Raw genomic sequence first — 22,995 nt, forward strand, 5'->3', positions numbered from 1 at the left:
TAAGTCCTTTCTTTAAGCCTATCGAAACATCCTCGTTAAAAGAAATGCCTAGCAACTAACCTTCATCAGCACCCTTCACCTTTCTTTTCAGTGTTATTCGTTCACCAGACGTTTGTCCGCGTCCAGAGTTTCCCTTCAAGTCAATGACAAACTTGTCTCCGCGTAAAGAAACTTGCACTGAGGACTCGTCTTTGCTGTGGGCCAACTCAATCTTGGTATTTGCTTTCGGAGCAAACGCCACTTCTGTGCCTCGTATTTCATAGCTCCACTCTACGTTCTTTGAAACCAACTTCGCTTGTTCTTCCTCCTGCTTTTTTTTCGTCCTCTTGTTGATCTGTTTCCAGATGTCCCCGACTATTCCAGCTACTTCGGTTGGTCCACCAAGAACGACAATACGATGATCCTCAATTTCAAGTTTGACGTCACAGTCCTTAGCTTTTTTTCTCAGGATATCCTTCTGCTTATCGGAAAGCTGACTGACGACGTCACTTTCGACTTTTTCCATTGTACAAGCGTCAGAAAAGCCTCTCTTCAAGGATTCCGCGGCTTTTTCCACGCTCACGTTGTCTTTACCAATCACAGAAATTGTTACAGAATATTCATCACTTTGACTTAGTGCTGCATTCTCTGAGTCACTGTCTTCTTCAATATCTTTCACCGGTTGTTTCTGCTCTTGTAGAAAATCCTGCATCATAGAGGCCTGGAGCACAACTACTCTTACTTTTTGAATATTTTTACAGCGGGCACTGAATGCGTTTAGTGCTTTGAACGTCAGTTGGGCTGAGTCCGCTCCAGTCAAGCCGTATCCTCCAGTGCCAACACACGGAATTGAGATCGCTTGAAAGTTATTGGCGTCTGCAGCGCGAAGACCTTCTTCCAAACATTGCTGGAGATGCTGCTTATCTGAGGAGCCTGGGATCATGTGAATAATATGAGGTACTTGTAAATTACCTCCGCTGGTCATTACCGCTGTACCAGGAGGCTGCTTTCCCAACTGGTTGCATTCTTGTTGCACTAGTGGACCACTCTGTCTTGCTATGGCTTTGCTTAGGTCTCCGGCGTTATTCATGTTCATGTCCATACTCAGAATATTCACGATAGCATCGGTGCTGTTCTCTTGAGTCAAATCACCATTTACCACTTCGACTGTCAAATGTGAGTTGCCAATTTGCTTAGGTTGCAGTTTTTCCATCTCTTGTTTGAAGGCGGCAGTTAATGCTTGATCTTGATAAAACACGACAAATCGAATGTCCTGTAAATTAGAACCAGGGTTGGCTCGGCAGAAATTGACTGTTTCTTCCAACATGATTCTCGAGGCTGTATCACGTGGGAATTGTAGATTTCCAGTTCCAATGACAGGAAATGCAATGGAGTTCGCTCTAAGCGTTTCACCTGTTTGCAGACACTTTTGAACGATGGCCCTGAGCGTCTACAAAAGATGAAATAGAAGTTGTTGAATTTTGGTGACACGGACAATCTGATGGCAAGAGGAAATATAGTAAATCCCTTCATTCCTATGTGATCTCAATGACAATTCTCCACACTGTCTTCTGTACATTTGTTATTAGTTTTCCAGTCAAAATTTGGCGTTAAGTCGTGCAATATCCCCTATTTTCCTTCTTCCCGTCACCTTTCGGATTGATAATGCACTAATAATGGGAGGAAAAATACTGACTGGTTGCTCCTTAAAGTGAATCCTGGAATCTGTTTTCCGGGGATCAAAATTACGTGAACCTTGAATTTTACTGCCATTTTCCAGAGGATAATAAGAGGGCGCCATGGAGGATGTTCACACAGGAAGTATTTCGTTTTGGGATCAGGATCGAGCTTGTTTGGATTCTAACCTCACGGAAATTACCTTTAGAATTGGCCCAATAAATTCTCTTTTAGTGGTGAAAATTTCACCGCTCAATTTGTTTCTTCCATCAAGATCTTTGCTCTTGCTAATTCTTCAAAATTTTTAATTAGGATCTTCATATAGGGATTTAAAATCTACTGTATGCAATAATTCTTTCGTTATCTATAAATGCTACAAGACAATAGGTAGGCTCCGCCAGTTGGGCATCTGATATCGTGTAGGTTCTCATCAAATATAAACAATACTCTTTGATGTATTTTCACTGTTTCTTACCGGCTCCCCTCCACCGTTGTTCCAATTACAACATCGAGTGTGGATCACGTGACTGACCGACGAAAAACCACCTGAGACAGTGATGTCACCAACGTTGGGGGTTGCGGCCTGAGGACCACCGGCATCAATGATTGCTTGATCGCATGCTCCTAGAGAACTGACAAGTACTTCAGCCTGAAATACACAACCAAAAAATGATTTTAATTAAGTTAAGTTTGTTAATGATTTGATAACTTCTTCAATGTGGTGGACTGTTGTCGTTATCAAACGTGGCATTCTCAATACGAGGGACGTTAAACAATGGAACCACAGTCTAACAGCATATGAGAACTAAGTGAAGAACTAAAATCGATTCATATGTCAACAAGATCCTCTAAGGTATTTTCGTGAGATATTCTCCTAATGTGAATAAATCAGTGTCAATACTACCTTCTCTGCCCCTATGTTTCCAGGTCTCCACGACACTCTGTGCCTTTGAGCTATTACCAAGGTAGACGAGTCAGTTCCAATAGTGGTAGGGTGGTCATCCTCATCATCGTCGTCACTGTGACCTGGAGAAGTAGAAGCGTCGAATATGTGGGATGCATTTCCTTCAGAACCTAAATTTTTCTTTACTTCTATGGCACAATCTTGATCTTTTCCCACCAATTTCACCAGCTGATATCCTTTTCCACTGTCAAAGTATTTTCGAAGGCCTGGCTGTTTCACTTCAAAGGTTTTAAACTCAGTGGAATCTATCAGAGCGTCGAGCTCTTTTCCTACACGTTTCAAACCCTCTCTGTTTCCAGAAATGATGAAATCATCGTCGTCTTTTCCCTTTTTAATACTCACTACAAAATCTTTTAGTTGATTTTCTATGGTGCGTAGATCTCCTTGACGTAGCTCAAGAAGATACCTTCGCATAAAATCAGACGGGCACAAAAATCGTTCCTCTCTGATACAATCGTTCTCAAGAAAGTTATTTAACTTCTTCATCACTTCGGTCACGTCATCACAAAACCCAGCTACGTATGTATCTTTCCAGTTGTCCCTTCGGACACGGACAGTCGTTTGGTTCATCTCGTCACACAACCTCAGCCATTCAGATGACTTCAAAAAATGCTTGCTTTTCTCGTCCACTTGAACTTTCTCTTCCACCATCAACTTGTTCACAAGCCTCACTGCGTTGTCTGCGTGCGCTGCTGATGATCCCACTATGGTGGTGTCTTTCTCAATAACCAACACTGCTTCCACGTTGTTTCTTTCCATCTCACATTTGACAGTCTGAAGCCCTTCATCTGAGACTAAAATCTCCAGGATGCTGTTGGGTAAAGTCAGTTTCTTCTCAACCACATCTGCCATTTGTTTCTCGAACGTCATGGTTGCCTCAATAAACTGTGGCTGGGGACCTTCGAAATATATTTCTTCATCTTCACTATTAATTTTGATCTTCAACTCCTTATTCTTTTCTTGGAGTTTCTCGGCAAATTTTATCTTCTTCAGCAAAATTAAGCGCTCCTCGGGAACATTTGGAATTTTCTTCTCTAGGTAAGTTTTTCTGGTCTCCTCGTATATTTCTTCCAACTTTGACTTTACCTTTTCCTCGTTACTTTTCAGAGCTGTTCTTAATGAAACGATCCTAGCAACATTTGAATCAGGAATAGTCTTGACTAGCGGGGGATCGACTCCCAAGCAGGTGCGAATGCTGGGAACTTTTGCTACCACGGCTTCCCAGAAATCCTTGTTGACTTGCACATCGCACTTCGCAAACTTGCCGAGGTAATTTTGTACTTGTTCAATGCACTCAGGTTGCCAGGAATCACTGTCATCTTCCCCACGGTACACTATTACAGCTATTTTGTTGTTGGGTTTCCAGGTGATTTCGCTCCTCTTTCCAGCTAGCGAATCGTCTAGCTCAGCTTGGAATCGTGTGGATGTGACGTATTCCATAATATCGGGATCTACAAGCATGTGCAGCTGTTTTGCTTTGGCATAGGGTTTCTGGATCACCCGAGATTCACTGGCCGCGGTTGCAATAGCTCCAAAGTCATCGGAATTCTCGGCTCCATCAATGTCCTCGTCTTCTAAAAACTCTCGGTAAGCTCTAATTGACAGCTGGGTTTGTTTAATCTCATAAGGTTTCTCTTCATGTCTGGTTAACACCCTTTCCATATCTGTTGATGAAAGCAACTAAGTGTCAGGAATTTCCTTAAGGAAGTTATTTGTCGTTTCACAACACTTCATGACTGTTTTACTTAAGAGAGACGCCCAGACCTAGGTCGATGGGGTTGTCGGGGCATATTAGGTCAATCAATTAATCAATCAATCAATCAAACAATCGATCAATCAACGATCACTAATTTGCCCTTCTCTAAGACTAATGTCCTGCTCAAGGCTCAGATCGTGAAAACCAATATTTGCTACGTATGTATGAGGATCAGATGCCGATTTTTCGTTTCTGAAGGAATTACACTATACTTATATCTTAGAGTTCAATGAATCGCAAACCTTCTGTGTCTTGAAACACAACCACAGCTCGACCACTTTTAGGAACATAGTGAACTTTCTTCACAGGACCCCCATCGTTTCGACGACTCTCAAAGTACAACTCAATGAAATCATGGGTAACGTCTGCAAAGCCAGTGACAAGGATGCTTTTGCAAACCTGGACTTGTTCGATGGTAACCTTTGCACCATCCAGACCTCTCACCTCGCATTTAGTCTTTATTTTCGTGAAATCTAAAGAAAACAGATCACATCCTCAACAAATGGTTGTCTTGTGTGATCTCCACTTTTGAAGTCTTCCAGAAAGGAACAACACACCATGAATTACATGTACAGTTACCAAATAAATTGATTACTTTGATCTGGATTATTTTGATAGTTTGGAGAAGAAAGTCGAAATGTCTTAAAATGGTGAGACACCTAAAATAAGGCGTCTTAATTCTTCAGGTGCTAATTAAGCATACAACAATTTTAATCGATGAAAAGTTAATTTCATATAGTTTGAAAGTAAGTTCATTGCTTAAAACTAAGAAGTTGAAACTGAGCCGGCGTGAACTTTCATCCCTGATAACTCGAGAACAGATCAACGAAGTACGATAAAGAAATTCCTGCTTACTCTCTAGATTTAATTGAAAGGTACGTACCTTTGATTTCATCGGCCATGATGACCAAGGCTTTTCCATTCTTCAGCATCTGTACGTCCTTAACCTCTTTCCCACCACTCCTTGCCTCGATAAAGTTCACCAGTCCGTCCGGGCAAGTTTTCTCACTCAGCCCTCGAATGAGTATTTTATTTCTTTCAAATTGAGACTGATCAGTAGGCCCCTTTTCCACCACACTGGACGTGCTGTGTGCTCGTCTAATTCCAATTTTATCAGCATCTCTATTACCAACGCGGCCTCCCTGTCTGCTTTTGCGGTCCGTAGCATTCTCCTTATCTTGAGACTCCTGTAGCTTCTGACTGGCTGTTTCGATATTTCCTTCAGTTAGACGGAGAATTCTTTTGATAAGAACTAGTGGCAAAGAATTGAATACCTTTTGTAGATGTGTCGCTTTCCGTTCAAATTCTTCTGGGTCTTCTTCTTCTTCTTCCTGCTCTTCTTTCTTGTTCTTGTTGACAACAAATGAAAAATCCAACTCCTTGACAGTATTCTCCTGTTCTCCTGTTTCACGAACTCCGTCATCGTCTTTGTCTACAAAGTCACTGAGATTAAATGAACCAAGATCTTCATTTCCTTCCTCTTCTTCTTCTTCTTCTTCTTCTTCGTTTTCTTCTTCTTCATCTTCTTCTTCTTCTTCTTTTTCTTCTTCTTTTTCTTCTTCTTCCTTTTCTTCTTCTTCTTCTTCTTCTTCTTCTTCTTCTTCGTTATCGTCGTCATCTGTGAATGAAAAAGTGAGGGACCAGTCAGTATTGAGATACATGTTGTACCTCTCAAAGTCAACTAACACAAAAAGAGAAATACAGGTTATTTACAAGCACCCCAAATTCAGTAAAGGTGATGATACAGGATTTTCTTCCCCCCCCCTCCTCTCCCCCCTCCCAACTGGAAATTTCTCCCTAGCATGTGGGTGTTTTCGCCGGCACCGTACACGATCTCCCTACAGTAAGGTTCCTCCACTGACTTTCTATCGGAATGCCTCTCTGAACATGTAATAGGTAACAGTCTTGAAGTTATAGAGACAAAAGGAGGTTTTGAGGAGGAAACCCAACGATTGAAGTAGGGTTTGATAAATTACGCTGGTATAATTTGGGCATAATGCTACAGTTAGAGCATCGAACATACTAAACGACTAAAACTAATTAACAATTCCCTTGATTTTACAGTTTAACAAGAGATGAATTCTGTCGCCTGGGTAAAGTCAACAGTGATCCAGCTTTTCTTGTTCTAACTTTAGGAATTTGCTCTAGAAAATTGTTGCGATCTGAACAAAGCCTTATTCTCTCAGGGAAGGTTGAGGAGCTCTTAAAAGCTAAGCTATTGCCACCAATTATGGAATTAAGCACGATGGAAACAATTTAGCGTAATGTCGTGTTGCTTTCAAGGGTGAAGCTCAAAAGCAAAATGCTCAATGTTTTTAGAATAATTTATCTGACCCTGGATTAAAGTAAAGAGCACAACCACTCGTGGGCATTTCATTCCGAGATTGAAAGTATCTTGATGTGCCGGAATGATGAAAACAGCAACTCCAAGCGTCTACTTCAATATCATTTTTTCCTGATTATTTTACATTTTTCTGTCGCAGGAAATAATTTTTGCTGTTTTCAGCTGATTAAAGCAAGCTCAGACAGAAACATTTATTTCCTGGTGTTGACATCGATTTGTTTGTGTTACAGACTGTCTGAAAATGCTGATTGATAGTGGATGAAAACAATTACACTCGTGTTATAGTACTTCCGGTTTAAGTCGAGCAAATAACATGGGGGATGTCCCTCCGATGGGCAAAGGAAATAAATGTTTTTCGTCACAGACCCAAAGGATTATGATTTATCAACCAGTAACTTTGAGGATTCTATGATCTCAAGAAACGTAATTCCTTAATTGTGAAGTTTTTCGATGCCTTGTTTCCATTAGTGTGCTTGAATCAGAAATTTATTAGTGCAAATATTGGCGGCCGTCACCGCCAAAAATACAAGGATGTAAAATAGATCAGCAAATACAAAGCTGGTCCAAGGATCAGCTGCAGGATAGCATGGCTAAGAAAGGAATTGCATGGCCAAATTAGAGACGGTTTAGTTTTCCTTCATGAAACAGAACATCCTAAACATGAACAATTTGGCCAAACGGTAAACGGTCTAGTTGCCTAGGTCGAGTTGGAACATGAAATTGTGATATGGAATAGCTCAATTGCGAATAGCTTAGCACCCATTTCCAATACAGTACACAAACGGTGTAGCGTTGCGTCAAATAGCTCAGCTTAATGTCGAATGGTACAGTGCACACACATACGGTGCAGCATTGCGTGAAAAGGCTTAGCGCAGTGTCGAATAGCACAGCGCACAAACAAACGGTGTAGCGTTGCGTGAAATGGCTCACGGTGATGTCGAATAGCACAGCGTAAGCACAAATGGTGTAACGTTACGTGAAATGGCTCAGGGTAAAGTAGAACGGTACAGCGTACATACAAACGGTGTCGCGTTGCGTGAAATGGCTCAGCGTAAGGTCGACTGGTACAGCGTACACAGAAATGGTGTAGCTTTTCGTCCAACATAGCTTTGCAGAACATTAGACGCTCTAGCTGAGCAATGAATTGCTTAGCGTTATATGAAATATTTCGACGTTGTGGCGAATCGTCGAGCTTGCATATGGCGTGATGTGAAGGCTATCTCGCCGAAACCGCCAAAATACATACCGCAAATGGAACAGCGATCTGCTGAGGGGCATGACGTTATCGAATGTAAAGATTGGCACGAAACCATCACATTTTGTAGTCGCTGTGTTGAAGAGGGTTCACTTCGGCTTGCCGTAAAGCAGAGCCAACCCGTAACTTTCGGTAAGTTTTTCCTCTCTTTAACCAGCTGATATTGCATTTATTCGTTGTCGTTCATGAAAGGGTTAATTGAAATAGCATCGAGACTGAATTCTACCACGGTTTACTTTTTAAAGAGAGTTTAACTTCAACGGCTCTTTCAACATTGCGGGAGTACGTGAGAAGTTGGATTTTGCGTGTGCCTTTGTGTGCAGAGTTGGACGCCATGGTAAGAAAACTGATATCCTTGATATGTTGAAACTTCGAAGAACAAACAAGCAAACATCATTCGCTTTGGCCACCAACCTAATAGACAACAAGAAATTAATGATACCGACCAGTGTGGCTTGGTTATCCTGCCCTGTGCCAAAGGATTTTCCGAGAGAGTTACAAAAGTTCTTCGAAGTTTCAACATCAAGGTCGCTCATAAGCCTATTTGCTCCATCTCGAACATACTTGAAAAGCCAAAAGACAAGATCGAGAAAGAGGCTTCCGGAGGAATCGGGTACAAGGTCAAATGTAAAGATTGTGATTATGTTTGCGTTGGTCAGACATCACGCGCAACATTGGATGAAAACTCTTTGTTGGCCAAACATCATATACTTCACAGTCACCAAATAGATTTGGAGAGTGTTGAAATTGTTGACAGGTCATCGGCGTGGCGACAAAGACTAATTCTTGAAGCTTGGGATTCCATGCGAGATAGAAACAGTGTAAACGAACACGTGACGCTACCAAACATACATAATAACATTAAGAATTTTTAGAGCCATTAAAAAACTTCAGAGACTATTGTTACACTTGCAAAAAAAAATTCCTTCGAGATTTAGTTTTATCACACATCGTGGACATGCACCAAGCAGGACGCCGTTAGACATTTGCATTTTTATCGTTGCTGAAGAAGGCAACGCTAGTAGCCGAAACGTCCAGAACAATATATTAATATTTTTTAGCGAGTGTCAACGTTTTTTATTCTTTTTACCAAAATTTTGAATATGCCCGGCTACACACCGAATATTTTTAAGGGAAGACTGTTTATATTTATTACTTTAAAGAGGTTTACATTATCACATAAATTAAGCCAATTTACAAAATAGTCAAGAATCTTGCTCCACATTATTTAACGGAACTCTTGCCCAAACTATCGAGTGAACGTACGCATTTTCGTCTCAGATCAAGAGATAACTTCTCTCAACTTCGTTGTAGAACTTCTACGTTTCAAAAGTCTTTTTTTCCATCAGCAATCACTGGCTGGAATTCTCTGGACCTAGATGTCCGAAATTCTGTATCTCTTCCCAATTTTAAAGCAAAAACTCGGTGGATTCCCTTTCCGCATACCTACAATAGGTTATGTGATTGTTCTTTGTCGAGGCGTGCATCTGTTGATCACAATCGGCTTAGACTTGGGTTTTCTTGTCTAAGAGAATATCTTTTCAAAATTAATAGTTGTGTGTCGCGTATTTACGAGTGCAGTTTTGACTCTGAATCGATGAAACTCTTTTTCTTGTACTGCCCAAGGTAGGCAAACGCTATTTTTGGAACGGAGAAAAAACCTTTAAGTGTTTCCGGTCTAGAATTGTAATCGATGTTTGATCATGAAAATAAAAATAGAATTTACCTTTACTATCACTGCACCCAGAAAAATATATTCAATATTGTTGTGCTTAATTTTTTTGCAAATTTCTCAAATCACGCATATTGAGGCAACAAGCAACAATTGCGCCTTTCACGTTATTTCTTGAGCCAAAATTATCATAAAAATTCAAGAAATTTGCGAAGTCATGAACACAAGCCTTAGTGCAGTGGTGCGTGAATACAATTTCTACGATATGCGAGCTAAAAATGTCTCGATCGGTCGCTTTAACGCAAGATTCTATCAGGTTACGTCCTATGTCCATTTATCAGTAATCCTATACCTAAAACTAGAGCTACAGAATCTACTGTCCAACAATCATGAGTGCAAACGCTCGTTTAAGTGCACAAGAATATTATCGGTTTGGTTTCAATTTACATTCATTGCAAATTGCAATGAATGATCCTTACCGTAATATGAGTATTCGTCATCCATTGTTGACGAGGTGCGAGCTTGAAACTTGACCTTGATGACTTGAGGAATTGGCGAATGCTGAAATAGAAAAAAGAGAGATCTTTGTAGCTGCTTACTCAAAGACTACAATGCAAATGAAAACAGTAGAAAGTAAGAATATGATGCAGTTTCAATCGCAAATATCTTAAGTTTGCTATGAATCAAGGAAGGCAGCTTCATCTCTAAAGCTGTTGAAGATTTTGTCTTTTTATCAAGTAGTCAACACTAGCAGTCGTACATCACTTTTGAGGGCTTTTGAGGAGAATTAATTCCTTGCATTTTCTAGGACAAAGCCAGAAAATTATTCAGCTCGCGAGAACTTGTGTTAGTTGATAAATCCCTGAAAATTGTGAGAAAGTAATGCAACAAGATGATTCACAAGGAATCCGGAAAACTCACCTTCAATCTTTACAGTTTTCAAGCGAGGATTCCTCTTCCTTTCCCGACAGAAACGCTGTTATAAAATTACTCATTTGAATGCATTGCACTTCTAATTTGCATGAACCCGTACTTCCGGCTCTCTTGGGAACCGTGAGGGGATAAAGAGGCTTGGGAGCAAGCCTAATGAAGACTTTCCTTTCCGGGTGTTTCGTGTGAATCCAGATATTTTAAGCAATGCTTTTTTTTAAGACACAGAGACTGACAAAACAGCACAATCAAAGTTCACTTCTCTAATAAACAGGAAATTAAATAGATGTGAGCGAAGTGGGTAACCTCATCACAAGACGAGAACTGGCACTGTAGTAGCCAAACCTGCGTACTGCGTGATCTGAAATAAACAGAGGCACTGTATCGCGGGAAAAACGATTAAACGTTTATTTATCATTATAGTTGGGATTACGACATTTTTGTTGCATGAACAGGTTTTAATTAGTCGAAGAAGATGTTTTGGAGAGCTCGCGCAGGAAAATAATATTTCAATGTTTCGCTGGTCGAACCAAGATTCTTACCTAAAATAATTGCAAGTTGACGTGGTCGTTTTCTTATACGATTTAGAAAAAAAGAAAACGATCCCGTTCATTTGAAGCTTTTTATATTTGAAAGTATAAGCCCGAACTTCTCTTCCGGGAAGAATTTATTGAACACAGAGACCTTAAATTAATGGATCGATGGAATATTTCGGACACATCCCGGAACTCGAAATTATTATTTGTTGTGTTCTGTGACGTCATTTCGCCTTGATTGCGAAGCATTGGTTTCCAGTTTGTCAGGAGCGCTGTTGCTAGGCTACAAGCATCAATAGAAGTATAGAGATAGGATTGGTAACCAGTCAAAGAAGAAGAAAAAAGTTCTGATAACCGTGTGGAAATGGATATTAATAGAAAGTACAAGCATCTAGATGGTAAAAACAAATGGGTCTGTAGTTTGCAAAATTCCTAAATTCTTAGTATCCCACATCGAAAATAAGGTGCTTTGAACTGAAATTTCCTATGGCCATCCAGTGATTTTTCTGAAGGGTTTTTAATGACTTACCGAGCGATTTGACGCCCTAGTCTGCTCTTTCCGCCGCTACTCTATGGATCTGACTTGTGGCAATCGATACTTGTATGTGAACTGCACAACCCCTTTTGTCAATGAGGATAGCATTGTTTTCTTGAATATTTTGCGGCTTGGCAAGCGACATGCTTTTGGTGTTTGGATGACCGTCCTGAGAAAAGATCAGCTGAAAGTCAAACGCAATATCAGGAACACCGTACAATTTAATACTACATAAAGTCGAGTACGCCTGGAAGCTAACGAAATACACAGAGTCGAGGCTCACCAAAAAGCTGTCGTGCGAGATAGTTTGTAAATACGAGTGTGGCCTTTTTAATTTAACTGTAGTTCTTGCAAAGTCTTGTCACACAGGCCTTCTTCGCAGCCGCTCTTTTGAGACATTTCTGAAATGATGAAAAATGGGGAAAAACCAAGAGAGGAATATTCTATTGCCGTTTACTCTGCACGTAAGATTCCAAATGTAACTTTTAAACATTCTTAATTTAAAAAAAAATTATTGACATTTTAGTAAAACTTATTCCGTGAAGCTTTCGATAATAACTGATTCAACTTAAATCAAGCCTCTCTAAGTGTATACTCTCTGTAAAACTCGCTCAATTCTAGAGGTAAAATATTATTCCTGCGGTTGTAATGAAAGAAACATGTGACGACCGTCACGCAAAGCCTGTGGAAAAGTGATGCGTGACTGGCTCTCCTAACAAACTTTCCTTCATATACGATCAGATAGCCTTGTAAAGAGAGCAAATGACAACGCAATAATCAGATAGGTTGCTGCACTACAATAAATCAACAAGTAATGGCAGAGTATCAACTTAAATATAAAATATCAACGCTAATGCTGATAGCAAGATTTAGCAGCAGTGCTGCTGAAGTAAAGAAGTCAAAGGTCAAAATCTGTCTCATAATCATATCTAAAAAAAATATTACCCCGATAGTTCGCCATCGGTCTCAGGTCAGCAGAAAATTTTTTGGCGAAGGTTTATGAATACCTCAAGAAGTCTGACTGTGTTATAACCATCGCCCTTGCGGTGGCCTGAAAAACCATACGGCAACTGCGATGACAAAAGATTTACTTTGTTACACGTGCTTTAACTCGGGTGAGCTTGCTGAAAAGCTGGGACGGTACAAAATGTGGAAAAAAAACTAAACAGTCCCCTTGCAAAGCAATTATCATATAGATATCTAGATATTTTGGTTTATAATTGCAGAATCGGTCACAGTAGTATTATAACTACAGAGGTGAATCATTACACGATATCAAACTACGTATACAAATACACTTAAATTTGTTTTGAAAATGGTGGATGAATGACCTTATGTTATACGCCTGTATTTACCTGTGAAAAGCTGATTTCTTTTGAGGTTGGCAGAAACACATAGGGACCGCTTTAAAGCCGATAAGGAGTAAGTTTGGAATCAAAAGATTCCCTTCCTTTGCAAGCTGGTATTACCACAAGCGGCCCAAGCTCACGTCTCGAGAAAATGCCAACGATGAATTCATGAACGCGTCACGCGTTGTGTGACTCGGTGTTAAGTTACGAGAGGAACCGTTGAAAATTTGAACACGTTATAAGGCATAGTATGGGGAACGAAATATGGTCGATTTACAACGATAAATATTTCGAAATCTGAATATTTTACACGTAAAATCAATAAAAACTTACTCATGCCCTGTGTATCCGTCGAAGTTTCTAGCGATTTCTGCTGTTTTAAGCTTGCTTTACCATCACTGTTATCCATGTCAAAAGACGAAGTCAAGGCTGCACACTCCGATTTCGACCTTGGTCCACGCGGAGGTGATTTGCGCCCCGAAAATCCTCCCGATCGGCATTTTTCTCAGCCACACTTTACGATCTAAGATCGCTGCACCCTGGGACATGTCTCAATACCAAAACTTCACGCGCATTTCGCTGGAAACGAGTGTTTTCTACCTGAATTTCCAAGTTCGCTTCTTTCTGGTTATGCTTTGAACACGAAGACTGGACACGGCCGCGAAAGAGACTTGGGTACGAGGTCAATTTTCTCTCTACCGCGAGTGGTACGGTCGATTAATGTACAATACTTACCCCATCTCCACAGAGGCAACTCGCCTTAACCTATTGTCCTAATCAACCAATCAGACAGCGAGTCGAAAGTAAAACAGATAAACAACGTACAAAATTTGAATATTCTGCGGGGTTTTCTGTGAGCATCTAAGCTTCGATTATTTTCGCGAAAATGCTATCGAAGAGGAAGAGATGCGGTGAAATTAACGGCGAAGCGAATCAGAAAGTTAAGAGTGGCAAAGTTTCAAGATGAAAATCCTAATATTTCATTTTGGGAACTTTACTGATAAAATCACGGGTGAAAAGCTTATATTAACAGAGAACAAATTTCCTAGTGCGAACCTAGGATAAATATTTAGGTATCATAACTTTTCGCAAGTTTGACGTCGGAATCCGATACGAATATTATTTTTTCCTACACGTAGATTTCTTGTGAAATTCATGGAGAGGTGAAATATTTCGCCACCTGAAATTGACTGTAATTAAAGCGAACGTTGTATGCGAAGTCTTACATACCGCAATGTAAATACCATTGTCCACATGATGTCCTAACGTCGATTGCATCTACCCTTCCATGCATGGCCTATCAAACTACAATGTTTTGCCAGTTGATGTCACTAGACTTCTGGGTAAGTATAGTACATTAATCGACCGTACCACTCGCGGTAGAGAGAAAATTGACCTCGTACCCAAGTCTCTTTCGCGGCCGTGTCCAGTCTTCGTGTTCAAAGCATAACCAGAAAGAAGCGAACTTGGAAATTCAGGTAGAAAACACTCGTTTCCAGCGAAATGCGCGTGAAGTTTTGGTATTGAGACATTTCCCAGGGTGCAGCGATCTTAGATCGTAAAGTGTGGCTGAGAAAAATGCCGATCGGGAGGATTTTCGGGGCGCAAATCACCTCCGCGTGGACCAAGGTCGAAATCGGAGTGTGCAGCCTTGACTTCGTCTTTTGACATGGATAACAGTGATGGTAAAGCAAGCTTAAAACAGCAGAAATCGCTAGAAACTTCGACGGATACACAGGGCATGAGTAAGTTTTTATTGATTTTACGTGTAAAATATTCAGATTTCGAAATATTTATCGTTATAAATCGACCATATTTCGTTCCCCATACTATGCCTTATAACGTGTTCAAATTTTCAACGGTTCCTCCACAGGCGGCCCAAGCTCACGTCTCGAGAAAAAGCCAACGATGAATTCATGAACGCGTCACGCGTTGTGTGACTCGGTGTTAAGTTACGGGAGGAACCGTTGAAAATTTGAAATATTTATCGAAATATTTATCGTTGTAAATCGACCATATGTCGTTCCCCATACTATGCCTTATAACGTGTTCAAATTTTCAACGGTTCCTCCCGTAACTTAACACCGAGTCACACAACGCGTGACGCGTTCATGAATTCATCGTTGGCTTTTTCTCGAGACGTGAGCTTGGGCCGCCTATGGTTCCTCCCGTAACTTAACACCGAGTCACACAACGCGTGACGCGTTCATGAATTCATCGTTGGCTTTTTCTCGAGACGTGAGCTTAAGCCGCCTATGGTATTACAAAGTGTCAACCATTCAGTTTTGGCGCGAAAATATTCGTGACAAGTGGTGCCGCTTGCTTATCACGCAATATTTACAATCGCACGCTCTCTCTTAAAGAACATGGGTTACTCTGCTCGAAAGACTTAAACTGCAGTTAAAGAAATTTGAATGGGAGGTCCTCGACTGAGTGTTCTTATCTGCTGATAGGACTTTCGCTCATCGCGAAAAACTTAAGATATTGCCCCAGAGCCACTAGTTGAAGACGGAAAAAAACCAACACGTTCATTTTTCCTTCTCTATTTTATTTCAGTAAATAAACCTGTTCGTGAAACCTAAACGTTGGTAATACTACACCACAATTCTGACCAAGCTTTTGGCTGCCAACTAAATAATAAATGCTTCTCTAGTATAGGTTTCTTTCCAGTGAATCTTTTACTCCATAAATCAAAAGTCATCATAGCCACTTCACTGTCATTTCTCATTAAGCGCAGCGAAAAAGTACGCATGTTTTTCGAAATTCACTACTTTCGGAAGTTTTATTTTGGGTAGAAAATTGATGGAACAAAATATTGTTTGTTAATCTGGCGGTAAAAAAGAAAATACCGTTATGAAAACTTAACTGGAGAACCGTTGAACTCTTTCCAGTGAATTTCCAGTGAATCTTTCCAGTGAATCTTTCACACCATAAATCAACTGTAATCATAGCGACTTCACTGTCATTTCTCGTAAAGCGCAGCAAAAAGGTACGCATGTTTTTCGAAGTTCTCTACTTTCGCCAGTTTTCTTGGGTAGAAAATTGATGCAAAAAATATATTATTTGTCAATCTGGCGATAAAAAAGAAAATACCGTTATAAAAAGTTAACTGTATAACAGCAGAACTCTTTGCTTTTCCAAGCGGGAAAACGGGACGACGATTCAATTTATAGGATGAAGAATAAGCCTTTAATTAGTACAGCAAAGAATGCTATCGAGAAACTATTACTAACATTTATATGATGTTCCCCACTGCGAAGGATAACGATTTTCTGCAATTTATATACTATTAGCTGATAAACTAAGTTAAACTATGAAGCACTTCAAGCCTTTTTGGCCTTTGACTCTGTTGTTTTCTGAGTAAAGGTCCATGTGGTCTTCAAAAGGTTATAAGGTATTCAGGGTAACACTGATTATCAAAGAAAACAACAAATTTGCTGGGGCTTGATTGGTCATCTACCACAGAATCGTAAAGAATTTCAGGTTTCGATGGATTTTTCGGTGGAGGCACAATCATTGAAGAATCTCCAACACAATACTGCCCCACGAGGACCTTGGCAAGGTACATGTGGCGACCTCCATAACCACCACCCCCAGCGAATCCAACAGAGTATTGAGCGTCTCTAGCGAAATAAACACCGCGTCCATAGACCGTGCCTGAAAAAAAGAATGCTTAATTTAGAGAAAAAGTACCAAAAAATCATACATTAGGTGAAGTTAATTGTTATGAAAGAGGCAATTGGATTCTCCTCATATTATTACAGCTTTTATTACCATATTTGGTTCCAAATAGTGATTCGGCCAGAGCTCGTGCAACGTCAGAGTGACTTGGTAGGACAGGCAGACAAATAAATGAAAAGAATTGTGGCCAAAACACCATCAGTTCAGCCAAAAAAATGCTTTAACCCTTTAAGCCCTAAGAGTGACTAGCATCTAATTTCTCCCTACAATAACAATCCTAGATCACACATTAAGGTCATGAGAATAAAGGAAATGGTCACCAAAGAAGGAACCTTTTGATTAGCGAACAAATTCTCTGTTTCAGCACCTTAGGAAATGTTTAAAGAACAGTATGGAGAATATGCATACTGATGCTAGGGTGTAAAGGGTTAACTACTTAGGACCAATCGCTCGAAAATACTGCTTAAATGCTCCTTTTTCTCACGCGAAGCTTTCGAAAGTAATGATCCTAGCAGTATGTGGAAGGCGTGCTACATATTAGCAACTTGAATACCCTGCTCATCAAAGCGTCTGTAGCTCAATGGTAGAGCGTTGGAACGAGGAAATCCGAAGGCCTGAGGATTGATTTCTCATAAGCAAACGAAATTTTTCCTTAATCCGACCCCATGACGAGATGATAAAACGTTTCCTTACGTTTCAATGACTTACCATTAGCCCCACAGAGGCTCCTGTTGAATCCTTGTGTGTTGATATGGTTGATATTTTTAGCATCCGTCCCATGAAACAGCTCTCTTTCATAATTTCCTCCAATATCTTTATCCATTTTCTGTTTTCTTACCATGTAAGACTGATACAGATGAGGATTCTGTATGCGTTCAATCTTCTGAACTTTTAACGCACCAGCTGTAGCTTGAAACTTACCTACGACATCTTGATACTCAGAGGAGCCGGGGTGCAATTTTACTTTATGTACAGTAGAGTCATGCCCGGGCATTGGTGCCCAGTGCTTTGGTAGAGGAATTCCTACAGAAAGGACCAAAAGATTAGAATGTTGAAGTGAAACCCATCTACTGAGGTCAAATTTCAATATCCAAGTATATTTTTAAAGCAAGACACAAACAAGATCAACAAGGAAGCTCATTAGAGACATTATAGGGCAGCTTTTCTGAATATCCCCAATCTGTACAACATTTTTATTACCTTAAACGTCCCCTTGGAAATAAAATATCTCTTAGTCCTTTCTTACGGACTTAAGCTTAACGAAACATCTTCATCAAAAGAGATGCATAGCAACTAACCTTCATCAGCACCCTTCACCTTTCTTGTCAGTGTTATTTGTTCACCAGACGTTTGTCCACGTCCAGAGTTTCCCTTCAAGTCGATGACAAACTTTTCTGCGCGTAGAGAAACTTGCACTGTGTGCTCATCTCTGCTGTGGGCCAACTCAATCTTGGCATTTGCTTTCGGAGCAAACTCTATTTTTATGCCCTGTATTTCATAGCTCCACTCTACGTTCTTTGAAAGCAACTTCGCTTGTTCTTCCTCCTGTTTCTTCTTCATCCTCTCGTTGATCTCTTTCCAGATCTCCCCGACTATTCCAGCCACTTCGGTTGGTCCACCACAAACGACAATGCGATCCGCGTCACCCTCAATTTCAAGTTTGACGTCACAGTCTTTAGCCTTTTTTCTCAGGATATCCTTCTGCTTATCGGAAAGCTGACTGACGACGTCACATTCGACTTCTTTTATTGTACAAGCGTCAGAGAAACCTTTCTTCAAGGATTCCACGGCTTTTCCCACGCCCACCTTGTCTTTGCCAATCACAGAAATTCTTACAGAATATTCATCACTTTGGCCTAGTGCCTGCCTATGTCCGCGTCTTCTGGTTTGCCTAGCCGCTGCATTCTCTGAGTCACTGTCTTCTTCAATATCTTGCACTGGTTGTTTCTGCTCTTGTAGAAACTCCTGCATCATAGAGGCCTGGAGCACAACTACTCTTACTTTTTTAATATTTTTACAGCGAGCGCTGAATGCATTTAGTGCTTTGAACGTCAGTTGGGCTGAGTCCGCTCCGGTTAAGCCGTATCCTCCTGTGCCAACACACGGAATTGAGATCGCTTGAAAGTTATTGCCATCCGCCACACGAAGACCCTCCTCCAAACATTGCTGGAGATGCTGCTTATCTGAGGAGCCTGGAATGATGTGAATAATATGAGGTACTTGTAAATTACCTCCGCTAGTCATTATCGCTGTTCCAGGAGGCTGCTTTCCCAATTTGTTGCATTCTTGTTGCTCAAGTGGACCACTCTGTCTTGCTATGGCTTTGCTTAGGTCCCCGGCGTTATTCATGTTCATATCCGTGCTCAGAATATTCACGATAGCATCAGTGCTGTTCTCTTGAGTCAAATCACCATTTACCAACTCGACTGTCAAATGTGAGTTGCCAATTTTCTTGGATTGCAGTTTTTCCATCTCTTGTTTGAAGGCGGCAGTTAATGCTTGATCTTGATAAAACACGACAAATCGAATGTCCTGTATATTAGAACCAGGGTTGGCTCGGCAGAAATTGACTGTTTCTTCTAACATGATTCTCGAGGCTGCATCACGTGGGAATTGAAGGTTTCCAGTTCCAATGACAGGAAATGCAATGGAGTTCGCTCCAAGCGTTTCGCCTGTTTGTAGACACTTTTGAACGATGGCCCTTAGCGTCTAAAAAAGATGAAATAAAAGTAGTTGAATGTTGGTGGCACGGACAATCTGGTGGCAAGAGGGGATCTAGTAACTCCTTTCATTCCTATGTGATCTCAATAGCAATTCTCCACACTGTCTTCTGTACATTTCTTATGAATTTGCAGTCAAAATTTGGCGTTAAGTCATGCAATATATTAATAATGGGAGGAGAAAAATTGACTGGTCACTCCTTCAAGTGGAAAGGTTAAAAAGTTGAATCCTTTTCTAGCTATCATTAGAATTCCTGGAATCTTTTTTCCAGAGATCAAAGTTGAGCCTTGAGTTTTCCTAACATTTTCCTGAGGATGATAAGAGGGCGCCATGTAGGATGTTCACACAAATGGTATTTCCTTTTGGGATCAGGATCGAGGATGTTTGGATTATAACCTCACGGGCCTAATTAATTCCTTTGTTGTGGTGAAAACTTCGCAGCTCAATTTTTTTTCTAGTAAGATTTTTGCTCTTACTAATTCTACAAAATTTCTTACTAGAATTTTCATATGATATTTGAAATTGAAAGTTACTTTATGCAATAATCCTGTCGTTAAATATTCGACTGATCATTCTCGAAGAATTCAGAGAGGAGTGAGGTAAACTACATCGGAAATAACTTCAAAACGAGCCAGAATAGTCTTCAGTTGCTTTAACCTATTAGAGAATGGATAGGCTTCGCCAGGTGGGCATCCGACATTGTTTAGGCTTTCAGCAAATATAAACAACAAATACTCGTCGATGTATCTCTTAGAGGTCCTTACCGGCTCCCCTCCACCATTGTTCCACTTACAACATTGAGTGTGGATCACGTGACTGACCGAGGAAAAACCACCTGAGACAGTGATGTCACCAACGTTGGGGGTTGCGGCCTGAGGACCACCGGCATTAATAATTGCTTGATCGCATGCTCCTAAAGAACTGACAAGTGCTTCAGCCTGAAATACACAACCAAAAAAATAATGTGAATCATTTGATAACTTTTTCAATATGATGGACTGTTGTCGTTATCAGACGTCGCATTGTCAATACGAGAGACGCTAAATAATGAAACCACACCTTTCGAGCACGTTAAAACTAAGTGAAGAACTAAAATCGATTCACATGCTTACAAGATCCTCTAAGGCATTTTCGTGAGATATTCCCCTAGTGTGAAGAAATCAGTGTCAATACTACCTTCTCTGTTCCTATGTTTCCAGGTTTCCATGACACTCTATGCCTTTGGGCTATTACCAGGGTAGACGAGTCAGTTCTAATAGTGGTGGGGTGGTCATCCTCAGCATCATCGTCACTGTCGCTTGAAGAAGTAGAAGCGTCAGATACGCCTTCGAGGCACAGCTCCTCGTCCCTTCCTCCAGGACCTAACTTTTTCTGGACTTCTATGGCACAATCTTGATCTTTTTCCACCGATTTTACCAGCTGATCTCCTTTTCCACTGTCAAAGTATTTTCGAAGGCCTGGCTGTGTCACTTCAAAGGTTTTCAACTCAGTGGAGTCTATCAGAGCGTTGATCTTCTTTCCTGCATTATTCAAACCTTCTATGTTTCCAGAAATTATAAAATCATCATCATCTTTTCCCTTTTTAATACTCACTACAAAATCTTTTAGTTGATTTTCTATGGTGCGTAGATCTTCTTGACGTAGCTCAAAGAGATACCTTCGCATGAAATCAGACGGGCACAAAAATCGTTCCTCTCTGATGCAATCGTTTTCAAGAAAGGTATTTAACTTCTTCATCACTTCGGCCACGTCATCACGGAACCCAACTACGTATGTATCGTTCCAGTTGTCCCTACGGACACGGACAGTCGTTTGGTTCATCTCGTCACACAACCTCAGCCATTCAGATGACTTCAACAGATGCTTGCTTTTCTCGTCCACTTGAACTTTCTCTTCCACCATCAACTTGTTCACGAGCCTCACCGCGTTTTCTGCATGCGCTGCTGATGATCCTACTATGGTGACGTCCTTCTCAATGACGAACACTGCTTCCACGTTGTTTCTTTTTAACTGACGTTTGATAGTCTGAAGCCCTTCATCTAAGACTAAAATCTCCAGGATGCTGTTGGATAAAGTCAGTTTCTTCTCAACCATATCAGCCATTTGTTTATAGAACTTCGTGGTTGCTTCATTTAACTGTGGCTGGGGACCTTCGAAATATATTTCTTCACCTTCAGTATCAAACTTGATCTTCAACTGCTTGTTCTTTTCTTGGAGTTTCTCGGCAAACTCTATCTTCTTCAGCAAAATCAAGCGCTCCTCGGAAACATTAGGAATTTTCTTCTGCAGGTAAGTTTTTCTGGTCTCCTCGTAGACTTCTTCCAGCTTTGACTTAACCTTTTCCTCGTTACTTTTGACATCTGTTCTTAATGAAACGATCCTAGCAACATTTGAATCAGGAATAGTCTTGATCAGCGGGGGATCGACTCCCAAGCAGGCGCAAATGCTGGGAACTTTTGCTACCACGGCTTCCCAGAAATCCTTGTTGACTTCGACGTCGCACTTCGCAAACTTGCCGAGGTAATTTTGTACTTGCTCAATGCACTCAGATTGCCAGGAATCACTGTCATCTTCCCCACAGTACACTATTACAGCTATTTTTTTGTTGGGTTTCCAGGTGATTTCGCTCCTTTTTCCAGCCAGCGAATCTTCCAGCTCAGCTTGGAATCGTGTGGATGTGACATATTCCATAACATCGGGATCTACAGGCATGTGCAGCTGTTGTGCTTTGGTATAAGGTTTCTGGCTCACTCGAGATTCACTGGCCATGGTTGCAGTAGCTCCTAAGTCACCGGAATCCTCCAATCCATCAACTTCTTCGTCTTCTAGAAATTCTTGGTAACCTTTAATTGATAGCTGGGTTTGTTTAAACTCATGAGGTTTCTCCTTATGTCTGGTTAACACCCTTTCCATATCTGTTGATTAAAGCAACTCGGCGTCAGGAGTTTCCTTGAGGAAGTTATTTGTCTTTTCACAACACTTCATGACACTTTAATTTTAGAGAGACGCACAGATCAAGGACGATGGGGTTGTTAGGGCAGAGTAGATCAATCAATCAATCAATCCATCAAACAATCAAGCAATTAATCAATCCCTAATTTGTCCTTATCTAAGTCTAATGTACTGCTCAAGTCTTAAATCGTGAAAACTAATATTTGCTACAATGTTTGAGGATCAGATGTCGATTATTCGTGCCTGAAGGAATTACACTATACTTATATTTTGGAGATCATTGTGTCAAAAACCTTTTGCGTCTTGAAACACAACCACAGCTCGACCACTTTTAGGAACATAGTCAACCTTCTCCACAGGACCCCCACCGTTTCGAGGACTCTCAAAGTACAGTTCAATAAAATCATGCGTAATGTCTGAAAAGCCTGTGACAAGGATGCTTTTGCAAACCGGGACTTGTTCGATGGAAACCTTTGCATCATCTAGACCTCTTTCCTCGCATTTAGTCTTTATTTCTGTGAAATCTAAAGAAAACAGATCACATACTCATCAAATGTTTGTCTTGTGTGATCTCCACTTTTGGATTCTTCCTGAAGGGAACAACACCCGTTGTATTACATGTGCAGTTTACAGATAAATTGATT

At 40.7% G+C, this 22,995-nt stretch overlaps 1 protein-coding gene and 1 long non-coding RNA gene across 7 annotated transcripts in view; one reads left to right on the forward strand and one right to left on the reverse strand.

The window, feature by feature from the left end:
* The window catches only part of LOC113669449 (protein mono-ADP-ribosyltransferase PARP14), a 29,360-nt gene that overhangs the window by 2,828 nt on the left and 3,537 nt on the right, over positions 1-22,995 (reverse strand). Inside the window, exons 1-9 of one of the 6 annotated variants that reach the window (XM_089206856.1) lie at positions 13,331-13,647; positions 11,643-11,817; positions 10,569-10,938; positions 10,127-10,208; positions 5,260-5,994; positions 4,619-4,849; positions 2,561-4,284; positions 2,132-2,305; positions 61-1,429 (exon numbers count right to left, since the gene is read on the reverse strand). In XM_089206856.1, coding sequence (XP_089062982.1) covers positions 61-1,429; positions 2,132-2,305; positions 2,561-4,284; positions 4,619-4,849; positions 5,260-5,994; positions 10,127-10,151 — 4,258 coding nt within the window. In that variant the 5' untranslated portion in view covers positions 10,152-10,208; positions 10,569-10,938; positions 11,643-11,817; positions 13,331-13,647. Of the gene's footprint in view, positions 1-60; positions 1,430-2,131; positions 2,306-2,560; positions 4,285-4,618; positions 4,850-5,259; positions 5,995-10,126; positions 10,254-10,568; positions 10,939-11,642; positions 11,818-13,003; positions 13,129-13,330; positions 13,648-15,524; positions 16,655-17,386; positions 17,702-17,976; positions 19,388-20,163; positions 20,338-20,575; positions 22,315-22,644; positions 22,876-22,995 lie in introns of those variants that run through there. The other 5 variants (XM_089206859.1, XM_089206866.1, XM_089206873.1 and 2 more) reach the window with 5 other exon arrangements.
* LOC149051211 (uncharacterized) overlaps positions 14,426-22,995 on the forward strand; it is a 30,484-nt gene continuing 21,914 nt past the window's right edge. Inside the window, exon 1 of the long non-coding RNA XR_016186744.1 lies at positions 14,426-14,742. This is a non-coding gene — a long non-coding RNA (uncharacterized LOC149051211). The remainder of the gene's footprint in view (positions 14,743-22,995) is intronic.

Source organism: Pocillopora damicornis, chromosome 1 (genome assembly GCF_964200805.1).
Source record: "Pocillopora damicornis chromosome 1, jaPocDami1.2, whole genome shotgun sequence".
Lineage (NCBI taxonomy): Eukaryota > Metazoa > Cnidaria > Anthozoa > Scleractinia > Pocilloporidae > Pocillopora > Pocillopora damicornis.